The sequence below is a fragment of the Pempheris klunzingeri genome, chromosome 21 (assembly GCF_042242105.1).
Source record: "Pempheris klunzingeri isolate RE-2024b chromosome 21, fPemKlu1.hap1, whole genome shotgun sequence".
NCBI classification, from domain to species: Eukaryota; Metazoa; Chordata; class Actinopteri; order Acropomatiformes; family Pempheridae; genus Pempheris; species Pempheris klunzingeri.
Window position 1 is genome coordinate 5,181,676 of NC_092032.1, and position 19,400 is coordinate 5,201,075.

A 19,400-nucleotide genomic window follows, 5' to 3' on the forward strand; every position below is an offset into this window, starting at 1 on the left:
TGTGTGTGTGTGTGTGTGTGTGTGTGTGTGTGTGCATTCAGATCAGTCATATTGTGTTATTTCAATTTCCGACATTTTTAACGCTCATGGTCATCCTGCATACTTTCTTTTTCCCACTTAATAACCACACTAACACATTATCAGTTATTAAATTGCTTTGTTAGCCACAAGTGATGCATAAGCAGACACACACACACACACACACACACAATCCCATGTACTCATATACACACTCACATTTGGCTAATGCTTAACCGGCCTGGCCCACACGCTCGCATGCATGGATGCAGGGATGAGGATGAGAGGTTGAGGGGAGGGGACAGTTCTGTGGTTTCACAGTGGAAGAGCTACAGTAGGTGGCTCAGGCTGTGACCTAGATACAGTACGGCACACTGCATTCTTAATGGGCCATTTTGATCACTGCCACTCTCTGTGTCCTCAGCTGGGCTGCTGCCGCATGCCTCTGACACAAAAACTCAGCCTTCAGCAAACACAACATCTAAAGTCTGCTGAGCACTTTTATATGGCAACCGTAATTGTGAGTATGGAAGGACCGCGGCGGACAAAAGGTAACTTGAGTTTTGCACTAGCTGTACCACCAAACAGCATATGATTATTGGTCAAATGCCTAATTTCTAAGATGCTCAGGAAAAGGACAGACGAGGGGAGAAGTGAGGCAGGTTTTCTGTCTCGTAAAACGTCAGACTTATAATACAGGCATGGACACACAGCGGTCCAAGCGTTGTATTTGCGTGCATCGGGGAAAGGAGACAGCGGAATCGCTGATCCATGATATGCAGCCCTCCCAGCATTCAGAGGGAGACAGGAGAGGTCTTTCTGTCAATGCCACGACGGGCAGCTGGGAAGGAGGAGGGAAGAAAGATATGGGTGGATATGCAGGAAGAAAGGGGGAGGGAGTGACAGTGCTTGGGAGTAAAGTGGGGATGAAAGCAACCCAATGGAACCATAGGGATAACTGTACATCACAAGCAGGGTTAAATAAACACCTCTTCTATGTACTGGCCTTCTACAGTTGGATCTAACTGCTGGTTCCCCAAAGCAAAATACAAATACACAATACAGACAGATCACTTATACACATTTAACTGCTATAGTAGGAGAGAAAACCTTTTGACCAAAGAGGAAATATCCTCCCTTTGTTAGGGAGCAGTGGTGTTTATGGGAAATGAGTAGTATGACAAAGAGACTGCAATTAACCATGAAATACATCCAAGGTTAAGTTGATGTGCTTTGTATATCAACTTAACCTATTACCAGAAGAGGATGGCAATACTTGACAATTCAACACAACTACAGATTATGTTCAATGGCGAAGTCTCGTCCAATGCAGGTATTGTGGGAACCATGAATTTTAATCCCTCGGACCAGACTCGATATGGATCTACAGCCGGAAATATCAACCGGCTTCTATTTCCTGTTGTCCAGTCCATCATCGCACTCTCCTCATCTCATCCTCACATTCACTGACTCCCTCCCTACAAACGAGGAGGGAGGGGTGGTCTCGCGTCCTCGAGTGGCAGCGAGAGCCCAATTAAGATTCCTTCATGACCAACATAGAGGGAGGGAGGAATGAAATCCCGATCTGGCCATGAAAAGAATCTCCATCTCTCTGACACTTTCACCAAAGACACAAGAACAGATCAGAGCGGGAGAAAGAGGGAGGTTGAAAAGCGAGCGGGAAAAAAAAAAATAGACACTTTCACTTTACATGCTGAACACATGTCGACATGCTGACAAAACAAGAGGAATACGGTTCCTGGCTTTAATTGGTTGCCTTTGATGGAAATCAGAAGTGTAATTTAACATCGATTGATATTACCTTTGTAATTCAAAAGCAATTTTCCCAGCATTTTGTTTCCTGCCTACGATGTGATTGTTTCTCTCCCACTCCCCATCTTCTCGTACACATGTTAAGGTGTATGCACACATCAGCAGGTGGGAACTCAGTGGATGGGAAAGGTCATTTCAGCCAAAGGCCTCTATTTCATTACATGCTAAGCCTGGTGGATGGGTGAGTAGACTAGCAATGAATCCTACTGTAGCAGGCAGCCTACTTCATTTGCATAGCACATAGGGGGAAATAAATAGGTTCTCCCATGTGTGTTTCTCACCTCTGTCTCTGTAATATCAAGCATGCTTTGCATCTCTAATTCAACGTATAGTTTTTTCCTTCCTCAGACCAAAAACACATTTAATATGGTGTTATCATAGGGGCATTAGCGATTCATTTGTACTATTCTGAAAAACAAAATTGTGCCATTCTCAGATCCTTGTACTTGTTGTTAATGTTTTCTCATTATTTTCAAATCCGCCTGTCCTCTGGGAGTCGACTCGCATTGGAACAGCCTTTCTCTGATTGATGAAAGCGATCTGGGCCAAAGCAAAAAAAAAAAAAAAAGTAAAAAGATAACATCAAAGTGGAATCAAAGTGTCTTAAAGTGTGAAAACCAAATATCAAATGGAGAGGGAGGAAGCTGGGAAACATCGGGGCGGTTTGATGGAGGGAAGGGAGGAGGAAAGAGGGAGAGTAAAGTAAAGCTGAAGTGCAAAGACCTATTAAGTTAGGTTTGAGAAGAGAAGAGAAGAAAAGAGAAGAGAAGAGAAGAGGAGAGAAGAGAAGAGAAGAGGAGAGAAGAGGAGAGTTTCCATTGGTGTGTCTGGGTGTGATTCCATTGGGGTTGGATCATTAATAGTCACGGGCCTGGTAGAGTACGGAGGGGTGCACTGCTACACTTAATTTGAGCTCTTTAATAACACACTTTATGAATTCAGTCATGTTTGCAGCCCTCTCCCTGAGACACAGCGTGAGAGACATCGGTGGATCTCATTTCAGGCCGACAAGATTTCAGATTCAATTAACTCTATCGTGCATCGTGCAACACCACCTCTCCTCACACACACACACACACACACACACACACACATATACAAGCCTTCCCCACTTTTTACCCACGCTTCAAGGTCTATCCTGGAGCACAGCATGATCATTCTAAACCTAATTACTTCAGGGCTGTCTGATGGAGGCACACTGCTGCCCAATCAAATTTGCATCGAGTGGCCAAAAGCAGAGGAAGTGCGGCCGGACAGCCAGGACCCCCCCTTCTTCATTGGCTTGCCTGAAACGGCCATCTCTCTCTCCCTCTCTCTGTCTTGCATGGTGGCTAATGTCGCAGAGCATCCTCTCCTCCCCCCTCCTTAATCCTATCACTCAGCCTCTCCCTCTGTCTAAATGCTTCGCCCTGCCAGAAATTTAGAGTGACATCCAAATTTTTTACACCAGACACAAAGGCGCACTTGCCTTAACCTGCCGTACTGAAGAGTTCTGTTGTTTTACTGTTTCCATCTCCCGTGGCTGCACTCTGTGACAGTGGCGCTAATCTTCTCAGCGGGGGGTTTTGTTGTTTGTTGTTTAGTCCCCGCTGGGCCTCTTTGGTACATGATTGGCAGCAGAGTAAAGGGTTGTCACACTCAGAGGACAGTTTTGTGCGGCGGTTTGCAGTTCAGCCCACAAAAATGACCCTTTTAAAATCCTGAGATTTTGCACTGGTTTTGAAGGAGCAGCGGGGAGCTCTTCTGAAAAGATGTTTTTTCCGGAGAAGTTGAAAAATCTAACCCTCTCTCTATATAATGCCCTCTGTGACACGATATTTCTTTTAGCTGCGCAGGCATTTGAAGGTGATATTGAGGTATGACTTTGCACTTGGAAAAGCTGCCAAAGTTCACTATTGAGTTCCCTCTGAAATATTTATCGATGACAAGGGAAATCTGTGGCTCACTCTGCTTTAGCCTGCTCCAAAGGGAGGTCAAAGATGGGGGTCAGTGCTGACAGGAAGTGCTCATGGGCAATTCAAGGGTGTGAATCCTTGCCCACTTGGAGAAACTGACTATCCTGCTGAGCTGGTGTTTATCTTCACATCACCGGCCGCAGTCCATGATGTGTTCCATTATTTTTTTCATGTAATTACCTTTTGCTGCATTACTCACTCTTCACTTCACCAAAGCTGCCAGTTACTCCCACATACAAGCTCCAGCTTGATGCTCCACCCTGTGTTTGGCTTTACTACCTCAGCACACATTATGATGAGCGAGGCAGAGCAAAAAAAAAAAAAAAAAAGAACAATTATCATTTTCTCTCAGATTGCATTCAGCAGATGTCAGAGCCCACATGTGGAGGTGGCTAATTGCTGTCTCCAAATCAACTGTGGCATAATACTACAAGCATATGTGTGTGTGCTGGGGAGGGTGGGGGGGTTTGGGGACAAGGGGTGCATTATACGGAGAAAGTTTGTGTGTTGATCCATCAGACACGCTCTCAGTCATGTGTGTGTGTGTAAAAAGCCAGGCTAATGCATGTGTCATGTTGGTGTACTAACGATCAAACAGGCTCACCCGCCATCAGCTGTTCACACCCACACGAGCAGAAAGAATCATATAGTATGAAGACATGGCGTGGCGCAGAAACACGCTAACTACCTTCTCCCATGCTGCATATAAGGCGATCATGCTTCCCTGACATGGCATCCATATTCCGGGCATACTCACGCATGCATGCAAACTAATACACACACTAATGCCAACCCTCCAGACTCCCCGCACGCTGCCTCCACACTGCCTAAGAATAATAAAGATTGAAGGATAGAAAGCATCCTTCAGTGCTTCCCTTTCCACTCCACACCCCTCTCTTTTGCATCCCTCCGTGTAGCCTTGAGTGGGGCTGTATCTGCAGGGAGGAGAAGGCAGACGAGGTCCCTGCGGTGATGGAGGGTAGGGGGGTGAGGAGCAGGGGGTGTGGTGGGGGGGGATGCACGGCTGTCACACTGAGCTCCAATGTCGGCTGATGGCTCGGCGTGAGGCATGCCACTTATCAGATTGGTGGGAAGGGTGGGAGTGGGGAGGTTAGGGTAAGGGTTAGTATGTTTGTGTGTGTGTGTAGGTGAGGAAGCACCAGGAAGAAAGGGTGAGGGCGATGCCAGAGCCCATTAACACAGTCTTTTCATCTATACACACACGCAAACATGCACCACAGAGACATGCACATGCAAAAATTGCATGCACCTCCAAACCACTCACACATACGTTAACGAACACACATATAAAATAGCCAGAGATGCTCAATCCTCCCCCCAGGCAGACAGTAGCACGATGCCGTGACTGCCGCTGTGAAAAGCTCCCTTCTTTTCTCCTTCCCCCTCTCCCTTTCCCTTTCATCCTGCTTTCCCACTCTCCCTTGGCGCCCCAGTTCACTCCAGTGCACACACTCCCTCTCTTCTTCTACCCACACCCAATTCACCCCCCCCCCCCCCCCTCCTCCTCCTCCCCCACCTCTCTGGCCCCCACCCCCTGTCCCAACCCTGCCTTCCATTTTTGCAGCATTCATTTGCTTGTCTCCTTCATGTTTCTGCACTTTTCCAACAGCATGCTGCATTTTCCTCACTCTTGTCGTTAGTTGTACACAAGACAGCAACATACATGAGATTAACACGCACATACATGTCTTAACATACACAAACACAAAAATGTCATCTAAGAGTCTAATTAACCCATTAAAGTATGACATTTTACTTTTAACAATTAAACACTAAACTCTAGAGTAATTTACTTTTTTTTTTTTGCATGCGCATGCACACAACAAAGTCACTTACACATAAGCACATCAAGAGAATGAGATAGGGATGGAGGAGGTCAGTCATTCACAGAGCAGATAAACAACACCTCATTAGGCATGTTGAAGGGAGGCTGGCAGGCCGGGCCGAGACATCACTGTCTGCTAACATGCTAGCAGAGCCCTGGGCAAAGCTTCCGACATCTAAATAAACCTGATAGGATGAGAAAGTAATGATCTCTTGTTATCTTCTAGATATGACATAGAAATAATCACATACCATGGTTTGTGGGATAATGCACAGCCCTGCACTACCCTATATCCCACCGGATGCAGACATGGACACGGTGATATATGCATGCAAAAGACATCCTTGAAATATACAACAGTGATGTCAAGCTGCCTAGGGCTGGTTTTTTATCCTATGCATGCATGCACATTGCTATCCATTCATAAGATTCATTACTGGATGGTACAGGACTGTATACCTCAGTCCACCATCCTATAGGCAGTGCAGTATGAATCCAAAGAGGCAAGAGACCCGGGGCTCTGCACTGCAGTCTCTTTGCTTTGGGCTTTAGGCAGTCAATTTTCTTTCCATCACACACTCGCACACTTTCAGTCATTCTTGCACTGACAGTATTTATCTCACAGTCTCTTCCTCTATCCACCCTCTCTCTCCCTATATTAGGCCATCCTCCTTTCCCTTGGCTCTGATGTTAATGCACTCCCAATCAGGCTGTCCATTAAGCAGACGTGCACTACACGTTCATCAGGCCATCCAAAGGCCTGCATGCAAATGAGCTCAAATTGCAGTGCGCTGCAAACTCCTTGAAATCTCCTTAGAGGGAGAACGTGAGTGTAAGACACGCATGTGTGAGAAATGCTGGAAAAAGTGAGTGTCTGCCTGTCCATTTTATGCAAATGAAAACCAGGGAGACAAGTATTACAAAGGATTAACCCAATCAGGATAGCTTTTTGATGTTTTGATGCATTGGTGAGACACTCAAATGTGAAACTAGCTAATATAAATTCTATCCGTGATTCATAAGCCTGAGAGTGATGAATTACTGTCAGCCGAACCCTTTGTCATGAACGTTAAAACCTCTCTGTTCTGAAATCAGTGTCAAAACTTTTGCTGGAATGAGAAAACTGAGACACACAGCGGATATTTTGCTTTCTTTCTCCCTCGTCCTTTTTGAACATCAGGCATCTCACATCCCTCCATCCCTCCATTTTGTTCTTTACAAAGCAAGTTTGTTATTGTATCCAGTGGAACGCATTCATTATCACCTCAGTTTCTTGCAATCTCTAACTTTACAAACTTGTTACGTGGATTGTGATAGAACAAGGTGCGAATAGAAAAGGACAACGTAGGTGTGTGGGTGTGAGTCCTGTCACAGTCGTAACTGAAAATTGCATTAGGTATCAACAAGGTGTAGGAGTAGCAGAAAGAAGGAGAGACAAAGCTTGAGACTCAAAGAGACATCCTGGTTCAGGAGGCTGCCTCTTTGCATTCAGGAGGCACAGGGCCTGGCGTTAAATGCATGGGGCAGGGGGGAGTGTCAGTAAGGCCTGCCACATGCCAACTCTTAAGTGGCAGTGGCACTCAAAGATAATGAAGAACGATGATGAGGCCGAGGAGGGCATGCCGAGGGCCCACGTGCGCTGCTAAAAATCACCCAGCAGCCACCTATCAGGCTGAGCACACAGCCTCTGAAAAAGGTTTGCCAATGGCACTGATTACATGTCACAAAGTGTCAAACCTGTGGCTCAAATATTCACTTTCATTTACTAATCCACCACGATCCTCTGAGTGTACTCCTGTGAACGTGTATTTCCATAAATGTGTTCAAGCCTGGTGAGAAGGTGGCGACAGAATGGTGAGCCTGACAGTCATTATTTATTTACTCCACAGGATGCAAAGACAGTTGAGTAGAAAAAACACAAGAGTGAAGAGAATGGAAGATAAGCGAGCTCCCCGTGTTCCTCAATCGTGACCTCGAAACACACTTGTCTTCTTTATTGTTCATTACTGAGCCATGCGCTGCGATACGCTAACTAATCCCATTAAACTAATCCACATGAAAACAACTTACGGCACGATAACGGTCCGCACCGCCTCCACTGTTAATTTATTCCATATTCAAATGTGCATGGATCTGAAATAATTAATGTGACTCCCCCACTAATTTTCCTCATGGCAGAGATACTGAATGGATACCCGCAAGATGTTTATTTTCATCCACAGGCTCTTTGCACATTTCTTCTACTATTGTCCATGCACACAGTGTATGGCCCAAAGTCCCTTTACTCAGGGTAAAGAACTAATGTTGTCTATTAATTCTCAGAGATGGTGGAATTATTTTCAAAGGCTGGAGGACAAACCTAACAACCGCAAAATTTGCCAGCAGAGGTGTCTGGTTCGAATTTGCCTCCAACTTCCTGGGGTATATGAGGTGATAACTCACCGTTGAAGTCCTGTGGCAGGTGAGAGCATTGCTAAATGAAATCAGTGACATTGAATATTTTGCTTGTGAACTAAACCGATGAATATCTAAAGGATGTTGAGAGCAGAATCATGCCACCTCTCATGGTCTCCCGAGGTAGTCTGCCTGTAAAATCTTGCAACCACATGATGTGACAGCCACAGGCGACAATTCCAGCGTGCAGTCGATTTTATTTATCTCCAAAAGTCTTTATCCCCAGAATCAAATCACAGCTCCCACATTAGCACCTGTATGGGCCCTGAACCTTGTTCGCTGGTTAACAAATGTGGAGTGTGATTGGATAGGAGGAGTGCGCACATGGAATTATGAATAAAACATGTTGCCCTTATTAAAAATAATCTGGCTCAGAAGTGCCAGAGGCCCTTGAGGTCGATACCACCTCCCCCCACAACACCCCCAACTCCCTCCATCTCACAGGGTTCAAGGAGAGGGGTCCCTGATTAGCTCTGGCAACATCCAGAGAATGTATTCAAATCTGTATGATCCAGTGGTGAACGTGTTATTGAATTAAATAAAGCAGATAGCGATTGGGGCTTGGGGCAACACAGAGGGAGGTTGTTTAGGGTTTCTGTCTCATTCGTACCTGAACATTTCACCGAGACCCTTCAGCACGCCTTTCTTGGCTTTGTTCTTGTCCTTGTCTTTCTCCCTGTCTTTATCTCTTTCAGGTTTCTTCTTTTCCTTCCCCCCAACCTTGTCCCGATCTTTCTGCCGGTCATCTTTGGAGAGGCTGCCGTTCAACCCAGGGCCCACAGTGAGGTCGCTGCTGGTGGACACTGACTCCCGACCTGATCTGGAACTTCCTTCTGTGTCCTCGTCCACTGGAGAGAGGAGATAACGGGGGGAAGGACAGGAGTGTTAAATACAGATATTGAGAGGGAAATAGAATGCTACACTGAAAATAAAACACAGGGATAAGAAGAAAACTAAAATGTTAGTCAATAAAAGCAGACAAAAACTTTAACTTCCACTTAACTCCCTGTGGATCGCAGAAGCTGACAGTGAAACCAGCACACAACAACATCACTTTTTTAATTTTGCAAAGATTCATCTTTCTTCTGGTAACATCAGATAAAACATTAAAAGGAAAACTGTGTCCCACAAGGTATGGTAGCTTTGAACAAAACAAACTGAATTCATTCGCCTCATTAGAGCAGAATATATTTACATTGTACATCCTTTGAGAATAGCGCTCAGTTTAACATATTTTCACTTTGCTGAAAGCCCGAAGTTATTTTGAATGTGTACATTTCACACAGTTCACAGGAGAAATGCCGTTTTTGCATTTTCTGCTGAATTTCTAATAAAAACTACGCGCCCAAAAAAGTGCAAATGTGCACTGTAATGATAGTCATATGAATCTAGTCCTTAATTTACGTCTGAACTCATTTCAACCCAGACATTAAATTGAAACCAAACTCCTTAGGTGATGTAGGACTGATTAAATTCAAAGTTTCCATCACATCTAATCAGAACTGATATGCAAAATGTAATTAATCTGTCAGTAATTATACATTTAAATAATCTTGGAAACGGCTCCCACGGATCTTAATTGCAGATGCGGTGCACTTCGCAAACCGGCAGAGCTCCTGTCAATGCTGTATCTCCGGCTCTGAGGCATGACGTAGATGTCCTTCAGATTACAACTTATTGCAGTCCTGCATGTTGTCTTCTAAGTTTTGCCTTTGATTGAGGAGAGGGAAGCGCTTATCGTGAGAGAAGAAGAGGGAATGGAGACCATGATAGATTTTTGGCATACGGAATGAGAGATTACAGAAGGGCGGAGCGTCTGGATTCACATTTCAAGGAACAGTGGAGTTTGTTTTCTCTTGCAATCAATGGAGCTATCAGCTTCTTTTAGCTACCATCTCTGAGGAAATTACTGAAATGGGATCTCAACATGAGGCACTGTACGGCAGGGATTGAAAGAGAACAACTTAAACCTGTTCAGTTGTGTTGTTTATTTTCACACACAGCCCCCCCCCCCCCTTCTCCACCTCCACAAATTTGGGAGCAGGTTTTTGATGGGTATCAGTTTTATCACTCAATCTGCTGCCTGCTTATCATCCACTTAAGAGCAATGGCAGCAAATAGCAGCTGTGAGCTGTATCTGGCTATTTAAATGACTGAGATTAGCTGGAGTGCTAATGTAATGTTGCCAAGCAGAAGATAACATACTAAACATTGTAATCCAGACTCTCCCAGAGGGAAGGGGCCATGTGTGGCTGCATGGAACTGAAAAGAAAAGGACTTGGCTGACAATCCTAACTGACAGCAGAAGAATTGATGAAAGTATCAGGAGACTGAAGGATAATTTGCAGAGACAACCACAGGAAACATTTTGTTTCTTTAGTGAAACTCTACCATTAAACTTTCCTGCTTTAATAAGCAACGGCATTTACGCTGGCCTGTCAGTGAAGGTTATGACAGACAAGTAAAATTGCCAGTCTTATTCCATCACATAAAGGAGGGATTTTTGCTCAGCAGAGCAATTCCCCCCCCCCCTTTTATTTCCTCAAACGATGCAACACAAAATAGCACAAGGGGAAGTGCATTTTGCCCAGCAGGATATCTTGTGGGGACACATTTTCTTTGGGTGATGCCGCATTCTTATTTTATGTAAATAAAAGTCTGGGAGCAGAGGAAGGCAACGGCTTATCTGTCAACTTTGACTATTAACCTCAGTGACGAGCACAGACTGGTTGCTTTTATCTAAATTGAAAAACAGAGTTATTTGAATATCATGGGGGAGAATGCAATATACCATGGCAGGGGAAATCGGTTGCTTTCCCCATTTTTCTTTGCCGAGATAAGACTGTATTTAGTGGCTTGCCGACAGAGCTTATGAGAACAAAGCATTTCAGGCAAATAATTCCCTCCTTTTCAAATATCTCCAAGCTCTTTAATAGTGAATGGAAATTTATATCTGGTGATTACTCTTGTGGTGTTGCAGGGTTATTACCTGTCGCAAAACGTAAGGCGACTGTCTCTCTATATCCAACAAATGTCTTTTTGTCATCAAACACCAAGTATGGATGGATGTATTCACTCAAAGGGAAGGTGGCATGTCTTTCCTTTGGAAACATTATCCTCATAGTTCAGAAGAAACTACGTTAATTGTGGTTTCAAACCCCATCAGGTAAGCAGGAAAACACATGTGAGGTAACCTTGCACATTTGTATGTTGGTATATGCCAAAACTAGCTGACACAGACCAAAGCAATGGGTAGTATTTCATTTGTAATCACAATAGGAGCAAGTTCACATACTACGCACAACGTATGTGGGTAAATCGATACATATTTCATAGCATGCACTTTTGAAAAACATGGCAATGCACCTTAAGAGTATGTAAACTCCTGGGAAAACATGTTGCTACAGTCTGACAATTCCACTCAACATGAACTATGTGAATATTGATAGGTTTGTAACATAGACACTAACTGCACATGTGCTTTGTGACACACATCTCTCTTCTGTCTACGTGAGGAGCCCTAAACTAGTTTACTTGGGGGTGAATCCTGACATTCTGAGAGGCTCTGGGGAAGTAATGAGTTGGCCTATATTACACTGGCTGAATGTCTTTGTAATGATCTAATCATGTCGTCTACTGTACATTATATAATGACACACTTTTGGGTACATTATTCTGGAAGTTGTGCAGAACAAAAACTCAACGTCTAAACACTCACACGTCTCCATGCTGATCTCTTCCTCAGCCATTGTGACATGAGGTTTCTCGTATGATTTGTCAATTGCAGCTCGGAAGCTCTCATTGCAGCCGCGGCCCCTGATGATCCGTGAGTGCGGCCTGTGAACGGTGACCTCGCTGCTCAGCGTTGCCTCGGCAAGAGCCGTTTGGAGGCTTTCAAGGGAGCTGGACTTTTTCAGACCCAGGGAGGGTCCAACCTCTTGTTCTGAAGAACCTATGGAAAGAGGAAATAGCATCAGTGAGGCCAGCGGACTAATGACGTGTGGCACAAAGGTGGCCTCAAATCTATCAGCACAGAGCCCATTGAGTGTCAATGAATCATTCACGTGTTGCTGGTTTCGTATGGGATGATGTCATGTGACGTACTTGGCAGGCAAAGAGAAGGTGTGAGTCTGGCAATTAACATGAAAAACAAATGATGCCATTGCCTGGCCAATGAAGTGTGTGAAATGAGAACAGAGTATTATACCTTCTCTGAGACTTTCCATTTTGCAAATTATAATTCAGCCCTTTGTCCTTGTGTCTGCAGAGTTAAATGATGTGGCTGAAGCACAATGCATACTATCAGTGACCACAATGTAACACAGTGCCAATGTGCTTGTGGTGTTCTACTAAAAAATGATGAATTCACAAAATGTTTAGTTAGACTGTAAACCCGAAACTATTTCCATACGTGGTCCTTTCTCGTTTGCTCACTGTCTCTGAGAGATGCAGGGTGAAAAAGGGTAAAGGGGGGGGAGAAAAAAAAAAGAAGGCAAATAGACTAAACAAATTCCAATAGCCCCTTCTTTTCCAACATCATCATTGTATTCACCAGCCAATCTTACCACATCTCACAGCTGTAATCATTAGCAGCATTTCTAAGGCGTTTGCACATGCAGATGTTAGATAGCAGGTATTAACACAACATGAAGTGAGAACCATTCAAAAAAAAAACCCGCTCTGTTATCAGTTTTAAGTCGATTAGCCTGGTGGGTAAAAACCATCAGAACATTTGCTGCTACAGGCCACCTGCAGAACAGAGCTAGCGCGTGGAACCTTTTTCAATACACGGCCATCATGAGCACTGCACAATGCAACACAAAACACACTTTAGTATGAGCATGGCTGTTCCTTTATGACACGAGACCAATTGGCAACCACTTCATTTACAACATGCGACGTAAATAGAGTCACCACGTAAACTGGCATAAAAAATGAAGAGTTGTTATGACTACTGCAAAGTAGCTAATTAGAGTAGCTCGGGTATTGCATGCCATACTACAGACAAAGTATGCTCTTTAAAGGACATGCATAGTGCTGAAAGATGAGCTGGGAGACCTGCTGTGTTGGAAGTAAAGTGAATTTTGAACAATCAACCTCTTCAACAGTGGAGCAAGGCCCTGGACAGCTGTAATTATTTTTCCAATGCTTGCTAGGTTTCGTTTAGGGCAAGTAAGTGCAGCGTGGCTCAGGTATTGGTATTTAATTTTGTTGGGGAGCGTCAGTCAGCTCCCCGGAGCTCTTACCTTAGCTCTACTAGTTGGTAAACAAGCAGCCTGGTTGATTTTCTGTCCCTTTTATTCTGCTTCGATTCAGCATGTAACAAGATGGATTTCTGAATATGTGCAAGTGAAGCCTTGTTGGTGTAAACATCTGCAGTGGAAGCAGTGATAATGGATGAACTGTTGATTCAATTACTTTAGCAGCTTCACTGACTCTCTGAGGGTAAAACACATGTTGACGGAGTCTGGACAGAGCGGCATTGTGTCTGTACGACTCTCTGTAGACCATACCCTCCACATGCAGTGAGTCTGTGGCTTCAAGTGGTGTAAATAAACATCTCCGACAGCTCTTCCTGTTGGTTTTCACTGCTAAATGTTGCTATAAGGTTTAGTCTCTACCTCCACTGAGTAGAACACACACATGCAAACACTGGATGTATATGCTTGTATGTGTGCGCCCCATGCAAGGGCAGCCAAAAAAGGTATAAAAACACAAACTCTTGACATACAGACACACTTGTGTGTCAGCTACCATCAACAAGATCCTTGACATGTTTAAAGTGGTCTCAATGAGGCATGAATCCCCACTGCTGGGTGATCAGACTGGATCTTAAGATGGAGGGTCGCACAGCCAAACACAGATTAGGCAAAGAAAATAAACCTCCATCACTAAAAGAAAACAATTTGTGACCGTTGTATAGAGTCCTGGCTCTTGAATACATTTGTTTCAGTCATGAGAGATGGGGGGTAGGAAGAGAAGAAACACAGAGTAGTGTGAATGCACAAAGGTGGCAAAAGCAGCGTATCAACGTGTTAACTGTTTATGAGAAAATAAACACCGTAAAGAAATGCACATATGCTGCACCGTTATCATATTTTTACCGATGGCAGCTTGTGTCTTTTGTCGGGTGTATCCCTTTGCTATTCTCCTCTTGATCCCTTAACCAAGCAAACCTGCAGCAGCTCATCACTGATTAGCCAGCTAGTCTCACAGTTCAAACACACGCCATCTAAACGGCTACTTGCAGCGGACAAATGTAGGAAAGAAGAAGAACAAGAAGACAGGGCGGCTGTGGCTCAGAGGCAGAGTGGGTCGTCCATCAATCGGAAGGTCGCTGGTTCGATCCCTGACTCCTATTAGTCAGCATGTCGAAGTGTCCTTGGGCAAGATCCCGAACCCTCCCTTGCTCCTGAAGCATGGCTTCAGTGTGTGAATGTGTGTGAAAGAATAGTCTCCTCCTGTGATGTAAAAGCACTTTGAGTGGTTGAAATGACTAGAAAGGTGTTATACAAACACAGACCATTTAACAATCCCTCTTGTAATGTTAAAGAATTCAAAGGTTTTCATCTTACTTATTGGATCTTTAGGGTCATAAGTGCATCCCTTTTTCTGCTGCATTTGCTACTAATGCACCCTTACGGAGAGTGTGAGTCTCTATCATCTGTGACGACTATAGATCTAGTGTCGAACAAGTCAGATAGGCTAAAAGGTCAGCTGTTGGCCAGTGGTGTTGAATTTCTAGAGTGGTAACATGTACTGTTATGTCTTCAGTGCGCCATTTTCCCTTTCTTTTTGTGAATGTCAATAAAAATACTCAAGAGAATCCCAAGAGAGCCCAGGCTTAATCCTGAAAGTACTATTCAAAATAAATGAACACCAATCCTATAATGCTGCATACCATTTAGTCTGAAGAGCTCATATGTGCACATTCAGGCTGAATCAGACAGTAAAATAAAACTTTACTGTATTCTACAAATGCCTAGGGGATCAAAGGCTCTCTGGTTGCTAGAACAGAAGATCCATTTTACTGCCTAGTTCCTCAGAAGAGCTAGGCCATTTCTGATTACTATGACAGATTTTAATGCCAGAAAAGCATGAACGGCCTTCTAAAGCCAAGGGAACGCAAGTAAAAATCATATAATTCATCAATTCAGAGGGAGTAATCTCATGCAAAGGACAACAGAGGGCAGTCTAAAGAAAAAAATACCTTGTAAGGAAACATAGGCTAACGTAGAGTATAGGAGAAAAATGCTGTAATTTTTCATTCTCTGTGGGTAAAACTCAGTCAACCCAAAACAAATGGCATGTAGTTTTTTTTTTTTAAGTGAATGTGTAAAGCCTGCCAACAGCAGACACGCAGAAGCCAGGGTGCATGTTTGACACAATGGGATTGCAAGTTAGAGCTGCACAGGATGCAACAGTTCAAGGGAACACAAATGACATCTGCTGTGCTCGGAAACAGGGAATAATCCTCCCACTCTGTATTCCTCGCCATGATCCACTTCGCCATTGTTTCTAGTCAGTGTGGTGTATGACTGAGAGAAGCAGAAAGACAAAGAGAACAGGAAAGCAAGGCATAGAAAGACAGTTTGCCCATAGACCCAGGCTGCCTCGAACCTGCCTTTGTTTTCATCAGAAGCAGCCCCGGCTCTCCTGGGAGAGTTTGATGGACAGCTCTCTGTATGCCAGTCCATTATGTGATTCCTATCACACAACAGAAGCCTCAGTGCTCTGCTTCTCATCTCCCTCTTATTCAGAGGGATGAAAATACATATTCCCCCATTGCATACAGACACAAGTTTGTCACTCCCCACACGTTTGGAGGAGAAATGAAAATCATCAAAATGAAATATACAAAAAAGAAAAATACAATCAAACCAAATAGAGGCAAAGTGCACCCGCAATTTTTTTATGCCCAAAAATGGACAACATGCCGTGTTCCTTAGCCAGATTACGGGCAAGGACAGTTAATTGCAGAATATCCATTGCTATTAACGTTAAAGGGGAGGTATGGCAAACCCCATGAATAAATCAGCAGCAGTTATTACAGGGACAGGAGCCCATAGTATAATTAGAGCAGCTAAAATGATGCTCCCCAGCCATTATTCACCACAGGCCTTTGCATGTAAAGATCTGTGTACAGACGGGGGCTCCATTACACATAATTTATTCAGAAAGCCAAGGCTTTAAGCAGGGCAGTAAAAGGGTAATTATGTTAAAAATAGCCTCCAAGGTGGTCGGGGGAAGGCCATGTCCAGGTATCCCAGTGGTAGTGAGACATCCCTGGGTCGGCAGGGCTCCTATGTCTCTGCCAGTTGTGAACCATTAGCCCCGACAGAGGACGTCCTCAGTATGCTGAACGTCCATGCATATGTGCCATAAAGGAATCATCGTTAACCACGCTGGTTAATCACTCAGTCAAGAGTGCTGGATAATGTCCTGTGTTTGTGCCGTTTTATCGACACAATGAAGTGCGATTTTTATATCTGTTTATTCTGCTCCAAGAGAGCCTACTCACTGAACAAACTAAGCTTTTAATATTCAGAAGCTGGCAACTCTCATGCCAAGACTGGCAACCCACTTGGTCGGCAACTGGCCCGTCTGTAGTGGAAACTCACTATTACAGGCACCAGAGCTGGCCTATCAGGGGACGGACTCCACTAGTCTCTCAATATTTGTTTTTAAAACTTTTGGCGCGTCTTACTGTATATGTAGAAGTCCCTGAGATATTCAGAAAATGATTATATTTCTGCATCAATGTAATGTCACATACCTCACACGGAACAGCATGATATAGCTTACTACATATACTTTTCCTTTCTTTTCAAAAAACCCTGAAAACAACAGGCGAGGGGCATGTTAGTTTCAAATTACTGCTCCCAGAAATCATTCAAAAGTAGCCCCTCCTGACCCAGTCATCGGCTCACTCTATGTTAATTTAATGGAGTGAATGCGCTGTAAGATGCTCTAACCAGAGCCCAAAACAGCTCGACTATGATGGATCAATAGCAGCGAGCTGAAGAGGCCAACTGGCAATGAATGTCTCTCTGTTGCAAATGCCACTCCACTGCCTGGCTCCCTCCAGCCCTCCACAACTCCTGAAGTAATGAGTGTTTTCTTCAATTATTTGCACTGCGGAACGAGCACAATGGCACAGGTTCCCACATTACTTGCCAAGTCTCTTTTCAGCACCATGCAACTCCCTCTTAGCAATGTGAAAACCCTATTTTGATCATGCTGCAATTACCTCAAACAACTCTCCTCTCCATATGCACGGAGAAGGTGCAAAGATCACTGAGCCAATAACGGTTGGCCATGAGCTGGTTATGGAGAAAGTGTGGGACTGCTTTTCCAGTCTCTATTAATGACGCATGGACAAGCATAATGGCCCACTGCAATAATGGTGACAATATATGGAGCTGATCCAGGCACGGTTGCTTACCTCCATCGGTTCTTGTGCTGCAGTTAATCTCATCTGCTACAGTTGGAAAAACGTAAGCAAGTGTAAGTGGTTAGTGGCTTCTGAACATGTCAATGAACACAGGTAAAGCTGAAAGAGACAGAATCAGAAAGCGCAGGGCACGTACTGAATAGTTGGAGAATAGTGATGTAAGTAGAACTGATATTACACTTCGTGCAAGGGCCTGTCAATCATGAGGCTTACAAGGCAAAGTAGCCGGAATGTGCTAATGTATTACTGCCAGCCGTGGCACCTCACGTCTCTTTCTTTCCTTTTCTTCCCTCGCTCAATCTCCTTTCTCCATCTAAATGGAATTGAACCACAGGGTGTCTGACCAGTTTTGCATATTTCAACAATGATGGACTTCAAAGTTGTGAAATCCATCTGCTGATGTGATGTGGGGAGCACCTGGAACACGATTAAAAGGAGGGACAAAAATACCATGTGACAGAATCGAATGAGAGTCTGTGGCGCATGGAATTGCTGACCGTGTTAAGTATTTATTCAGGGTAGCTTTATTAATGTGTTAATGGAAAGAACAGTGGTATGCTTACACCAACTACTAACTACTTACTAACTAATTAGGACAAACTCAAATGTCCAACATTGTGCTAATGACAAGGCTTTAGAATAAATGCTGGCATTATGTTCTTAATGTTCTTAATTAATAATCAACATTTTACAGCTGTGTGTACCTTTGAGATAAGTAGAACTTATGCAAAATTAGATATGCACCAACTCACAATACGCAGCCTTCATTGTGGACACAGACTGTGGAGCTTGCGTTCAGTGTACAGACTAAGTCATTTTTCATGTGAGAACTCGTGTCAATTACCCGACTTATTATGTGAGTGGAACAAGTTAGTTATGTCCCTCCACCATCTGAACAGCCCAAAAGAGAAGAGGTGGTGCCTGGCCAGGACTAAAAGGACTGTCTGTGTGTGTGTGTGTGTGTGTGTGTGTGTGTGTGTGTGTGTGTGTGTGTGTGTGTGTGTGTGTGTGTAGGGGGATTTCTTTTTTGAAAGTGTCTCCATTTCCCATGAGACAGTTGGGAAAAAAAAGGAGAGATATATTGAGTGCTTAGGGAGTCACAGATTACAGTGATATCTAGTCCATCGCCACTTTTGGGAATCCAACATGGAAAAGAACAACTGTGGAACCAAAAAAGTTTTAAAGTAAACAGAACTATACATTAGCCAGAGGTACTTCACTGCCAAAATTGGGACCCACGCTGACGCTTGTAACATTCATCAGTGTACAGATCAACTCTCTGGTTCTGGTTTGACTTAACGTACTGGCCATATGTACTTTTCCTGTACAATGAAAGACCACTACCAACTATTCAGGTGCATGTACTTTTGGTTTTATCTTAAAATAAAGTGGCTCGACTGTTCCCTCACCGATGGCTTTTGTGAGCACAACCTTAAATGTTGGCCAAAAGTATGCAAATATCAAATTGTAATAAACTACAATTGTATTTTAAAGTAAAATGTGTGAGAAAGCAAATAAAAGTATTCCCCGATGACGTCAACATCTCTCTTGACTCTGTGAATTAGTAATGTGTGTTAGCATTTACCTAGATCCATGCTCTTGGACTTGCGCGTCTTAACGATCTCCAGCTGAGCAGCGTTTTCATACTGCTTGGTGCGTTTCTCTGACATACTCTGGCGACCAAAGCCCTCCCTCTGGAACGAACCGTCAGCGTCTGCGTCTGGACTGAGCGAGCTACGTGTGAGGAAGAAACGAAAGAAGCAGAAACAGAGACAGAAGTATTATGATGTTGCTCTAAGACATGGGTCATTCAAAAAAAAGATGTATTTTGTAATCATCT

General features: G+C 43.9%; 1 protein-coding gene across 1 annotated transcript in view; it reads right to left on the reverse strand.

Moving 5' to 3' along the window:
- The window catches only part of LOC139220860 (partitioning defective 3 homolog), a 309,168-nt gene that overhangs the window by 85,345 nt on the left and 204,423 nt on the right, over nt 1–19,400 (reverse strand). The window contains exons 17-19 of the mRNA XM_070852717.1: nt 19,146–19,294; nt 11,825–12,058; nt 8,717–8,954 (exon numbers count right to left, since the gene is read on the reverse strand). Of these exons, the coding sequence (XP_070708818.1) occupies nt 8,717–8,954; nt 11,825–12,058; nt 19,146–19,294 (621 nt within the window). The remainder of the gene's footprint in view (nt 1–8,716; nt 8,955–11,824; nt 12,059–19,145; nt 19,295–19,400) is intronic.